The following is a 5,790-nucleotide window of genomic DNA, read 5'->3' on the forward strand; positions in this document are numbered from 1 at the left end:
AAAGCTGGACCATTTGGTCAAAAGTATCAAAGGAAAGTACAGACGTCTGCCTCCACGCGACGCTGGAAGGCCGAAAAAGAAAATCAAAGACTTTCATGCTAACATGATCTCTGGCGGCATGAAAACCAAGAAGTGCAGCCAGGTGGAACATGCCGCCTGGAAAGAGGAACAAATAATTTTCCCAAGGGTAAAAGGGGGAGCGAATAAGAAAGCACCGCTAGTCGTTACGGCAGTGTTCGGACACTACCGGATGCCTCACTTCTTTATCTATGCGGGGGCTATGTCTGACATCATGTTTCGCTAGTGTTTCGATTTGCTGGAAGAGAAAGACAAGCAAAGGTTGATACCCGTCAACGCTTCGATAATTGGTTTCAACAAGAGTATTGAGTACCCGATGGGACAATTAACGTTTCCCGTTACGCTCACCGAAAGGATACATTCAAGAACAGAAGAGGTGGACTTCCTGGTCATGGAAACATCACACCCGCATTATGACGTGATCCTGGGTAGGGAGGCGATAAGAGACTTTAACGCCATCCCCTCAACAGCCCACGATATACCAGGGGTACCAACCCCAACAGGAGTGGCGATGATTCACGCCAACAAAGAATGCCGTGTGGCAGAACTAAAATCACCGCCATAAAAGATGTTGAAAACAACTAAAGCAACATAAGTGGAGAAGTGGGTGCTCAATAGGAAGTTCCTAGAACAAAGTGTGGCCATCGGGCCAACCCTTTCTAGTGAAGCGCGAAATGCGCTGAAAAAGTTGCTTATCAACAACGTAAACGTGTTCGCATGGACTCCGGCAGATATGACAGGGGTCCTAAGATCCAAGGCGGAACACAAGTTGAAAGTTAATTCGTATTTTGTCCCAATACAAAAGCAATGAAAAATGGGGCCAGATCAAGCAAAAGCCTGTGATAAACAAGTTCAACAGCTGATAGACGCATGGATAATCCGCGAAATTCAATATCAAACATGGGTGGCCAACCCCGTAATGGTACCAAAGGCAAACGTGCAATGGCTTATGTGCATCGACTTTAAAGATCTCAACAAAGCATCTCCTAAAGATTGTTACCCTTTACCAGAAATCGACTTAAAGGTGGACGCGCTCGTCCCTTTTCAGTTCAAATGTTTCTTTGACGCATATAAAGGGTACCACCAGATCCACATGGCGGCGGGGGTCTCAAGACAAAATGGCCTTCCGAACAAACAATGGAACATATTGCTACAAAATGATGCCGTTTGGACTCAAGAACGCAAGGTCCACGTACCAACACCTAATGGACAAGGAATTCAAGTCCCAAATAGGTAGAAATCTAGAGGTTTACATGGATGACTTGGTCATCAAAAGCGGGACTGAGAAAGCGATACTAACAGATATTGAAGAAATTTTCAAGACGCTTCTCGCGATCAGCATGAAACTCAATCCTGGGAAATGTTCCTTCGGGATGAAAGAAGGAAAATTCGTAGGAGTCATTGTAACCAACAGGGGCTTCAAAGGCAATCCAGAGAAAGTAGAAGCAGTATTGAAAATGCCCTCCCCGAAGACTATCAAGCAAGTGCAAACACTTAATGGCTGGTTGGTCTCACTTAACTGATTCTTGTCAAGTCATGCGGAGAGATCTTTTCCATTTGTCTCAACCCTGAGAAACTGTCTTAAAAAGTCACAATTTCGATGGACGATGGAAGCAGAAACAACATTCCAAGAAATCAAGTCACGCTAGCAGAATTGCCAACGCTGACGGCACCAAAGGCCAATGAACCGCTGATAGTATACTTAGCAGCTTCCGAGAGAGAAATCAGCGCGGTACTAATGGTGAAAAGAAGTGGTGTTCAAACACTTATCTACTATGTAAGTCACACCTTGGCAGATGCAGAAACAAGGTATTCCACTTTGGAAAAGTTGGTCCTGTCACTGGTAATAACGACGCGTCGCCTGAGGAGATACTTCCAAGGCCACCCGATACATGTTCTCACCAATTATCGCCTGCAAAACGTGTTAAGCAAACAGAGTTGTCAGGAAGACTGGCCAAGTGGGCGATCGAATTGGGAGAACACGCAATCAAATATAAACCTAGACCAGCAATCAAAGGTCAGGTTTTGGAAGATTTCATGGCTGAAGTACCCCGAGAGCTAGAAGAAGAATTCCGAAAAGAGATAGAACCACCCGCAAGACAACAAAAAGAACAAATTCGGAAATTGTTCACTGACGGGGCATACAACGATGAAGGTGCAGGCGTAGGGTTACGAATAACCAACCCAGAAGGCCAAGACTTCACGTATGCAACACGCCTCGACTTCAAGAGCACAAATAACGAGGCGAAATATGAAGCATTGTTGGCTGGCCTGAAATAGCCAAAAAGTTGGAGGCTCAACATTTGGAAGCCCACGTTGATTCAATGATGGTGGCGAATCAAATATAAGTATCATATGATGCAAAAGACGAGAAAATGGCATCGTATCTGGCGTAAGCTAAGGCGCTAATGGGAACATTCATTACGTGCAAAGTAAAACACGTAAAGCGAAGCAAGAATAAACAAGCAGACATCGTTAGCATATTAGGATCGGTAAGCTTCGAACACCTCGCCAAAGATATCCGCGTAGAAGTGTTAGCAAACCCTTCAACAATAAATAGGGAAGTCTGTGTGTGCTTCGCAGCTACAACAAACTGGATGACACCAATTGTTAACTTCTTGTCATCAGGCATTTTGCCAGACAAAAAGGAGGAGGCCAGAATTATCCGCCACAAAGGCTGAATTATACACTTCAGGGCGGCATTTTGTACAGACGGTCTTATTTGGGGCCACTTCTCCGATGTGTGGATGCACAAGACGCAAATTACTTGTTGAGAGAAATTCAAGAAGGAATTTGTGGCGTCCGTGCAGGACCTAGAATGGTGGTGGCCAAGATCATGAACACAGGATATTACTGGCCGGTCATGCATGTAGACGCGGAAAAGGAACTAAGGTGGTGTAGCGCATGCCAGCGCCATGCACCAAAGACCTTGAGCCCAAAAATGCAATGATCCCGGTGACAGCATCCTGGCCGTTCCAAAAATGGGCAATTGACTTAACAGGGCCTTTTCTGGAAGCTCGTTGCTATCGACTACTTCACCAAATGGGATGAAGCAAAACCGGTGGCAACGATAAATGCGGCCAGCATCAAGAAATACATTTGGGAATTTATCATATGTCGTTTTGGATTACCGATGAACTTGGTTAGCGACAATGGAACTCAATTTGCAGACCAGCGCATCAGAGAATGGCTCAAAGAGTTGAATATTACTCAAACGTTCACTTCCGTTGCCCACCCGCTAGGGAACGGGGAAGTAGAACGCGCCAACCGAAGCATTGTCGGCGGTATAAAAAGATGGCCGGAAGATTACAAGTCAGGATGGGTTGATTAGCCCAAAAGGCATAAGTAAGAATTTATAATGACCATGCCGAGTCCGAAGGGTGCTTTCGAAATATCTTCCTTCTGAAGTTTCACTTGGTGATAACCAAATCTAAGATCAATTTTTGAAAAATATTTCGCTCCCTAAAGTTGTCCAAACAAATCGTAAATTTGCGGTAGAGGATATCTATTCTTAATAGTCACTCTTGTTAAATTCTCGATAATCAATACACATTCGACAATTTCCATCCTTCTTTTTCACAAACAAAACTAGTTCTCCCCATGCCGAATAGCTAGGACGTATAAAACCCCTATCCAATAATTCTCGCAATTGATTGGATACTTATTGCATTTATGAAGGTGCAAGTCGGTAGGGTGCCTTAGCGATGGGAGCTGCTCCTGGTGTTAGGTCAATACTAAATTCAACTTGTTGGGTCGGTGGTAATCCAGGCAATTCATTAGGGAAAACATCTGAATATTTTCGTACCACTGGGATGTCTTCTATACGCTTTTCATCAGGGTTTTTAATTGTTACACTTTCCAAATATGTCGTACAACCTTGGCGTAAATACTTTAAGATGGCATACGAGAGGTAATATAGTTGATGATTGGTTAATTTGTGTATATATATTTATATAATTAAGTTCGTTTATTTACTATTTTTAATCGTTTATTGTGGGAACTTCGATATTTCATACGTGTTTATTGCATTTCAGGTCACATGCATTAAAGCAATTAATTTGGACCTGTTGAGGCACAGAATGAAGACCCGGGACGTCCAATACGCAAAATGATGAAAAAATTATTTTATTGCTGGTGAAGGGACCCATCGCGATTCGCGATGGAATGCCAGAAGACCCATCTCGTATCGCTATGGGATTAAAATAAATTAAACTTTGACTTTGGTCCATCGCGATACGCGATGGACCCCAGAAGACCCCATCGCGTATCGCGATGGGTGGAGAAGACGGGAATATAGGTATTTTATCAAATTATTCTTTGCATGACCCTATTCTCTCCCAACTCATTCCAAACAGTTTCTAGAGCAAAGAGAAGACAAATCCATCTCATCAATTCATACCGAGATCACATTCATGTTCCGTTTCATCATAATTGAAGATTGCGTGATGTCGAGGCTTGGCTAAATCCTTCAAATCAAATCCGGGATGTAAAGATTGTATTACTTTTAGTTTTCTCATGTATTAAGAACACATATTTTGTAACTATTGTTAATTAATCTATGAGTATGATGTTTAGTATTGTTTTGCATTAAGTCGTTTATGTGTACGTTGATCAGAACGATTAGTTTGTCGGCTGCTATAATAATTGCTCATAGGATTGTTTTAACTATTTGAATTCAATGAAGCATACAATTGCCCTTAGTTGAGTAACACTGTTAGGGATTGTTTGATGCCTAAGGTTTAGCTCGTTAATTAGTAATACTTAATCTGTTAGGTTGCATGATATTACTGTATGTTTACATTCTTGAACCCGGGGTCTGATTTGCTTTTGTTAATTGCTTGTTTAATCATAAAAACCAAACTTATTTTCTTGTGTGATCAACACTATAATATGTTACTTCATAAGTTTAGAAATATGTTGCACGTTACATTGAACACATACTCCTCGTGGTTCAACACCCTACTTACCCTAGCTTTCTTAGGTGATTAGGAACTGATTTTAATTGTTTTTTACTAGATAGCGATAGTCTAGCATCAGCGATACCAGATTTCTCTCCTTGAACCGTGATCAATTCAATGTCTGAAAGGGGGATTCTAACAGTTTTGTCCATACAAACGATTTCTGATTTGTACTTAGATAGCCGGTTCATACCAACTATTACATTAAAACTTCCTAATTCCACTAGGAGTAAATTGATAAGAAATGGTTGGTCGTTTGAGATGAGGGGAAAATTTCTAACTATTTGGTTAACAATTATAGACTTACCGTTAACGAGTTCTAGAGTGTAAACATCTATTACTTCACTAACCGGCATACTCCCTAAAGGTAGAAAGTTAACAAAAACAAAACTTCTATCGACGCATGTGTCAAATAAATCCAAAGCATAATGATCAGAAACTAAGAATGTACCTATTACCACATTTGGGTCCTGTCACATTTCGCCAGATCCAATTATGAAAGCACGTCCCCTAGAAGGGTTGGAAGTCAATGCTTGCCCTTGGTTTTGTCTTCTTACTGCACATGGATTAAATCTGGTGCAGTATCTCCTAAAGTGTTCTATACCACCACACTCATAACAAGTACGGAGATTCAATGTGGGTGGAGTTTGTTGATTGGGATGTTTTCGGGTTGGTTGGTTGAGGTGGTTGTGGATGATGAGGTTGAGTTGCCTAGTGTGGTCGGTTAAGATTGTCCGTGATGGTTCTACAATTA

General features: G+C 41.9%; 1 protein-coding gene across 1 annotated transcript; it reads left to right on the forward strand.

Moving 5' to 3' along the window:
• The first annotated feature begins 2,453 nt into the window (after nt 1–2,453).
• On the forward strand, nt 2,454–3,409 carry LOC143603077 (uncharacterized). The gene is made up of 3 exons (XM_077079990.1): nt 2,454–2,470; nt 2,707–2,947; nt 3,080–3,409. Exons 1-3 carry the CDS (start codon nt 2,454–2,456, stop codon nt 3,407–3,409), a joined length of 588 nt encoding a protein of 195 aa, XP_076936105.1.
• Nucleotides 3,410–5,790: the final 2,381 nt, after the last annotated feature.

This window comes from Bidens hawaiensis, unplaced genomic scaffold (assembly GCF_021521415.1).
Source record: "Bidens hawaiensis isolate Kalapana, Puna unplaced genomic scaffold, B.hawaiensis_p1.1 tig00060477_1, whole genome shotgun sequence".
NCBI lineage: Eukaryota > Viridiplantae > Streptophyta > Magnoliopsida > Asterales > Asteraceae > Bidens > Bidens hawaiensis.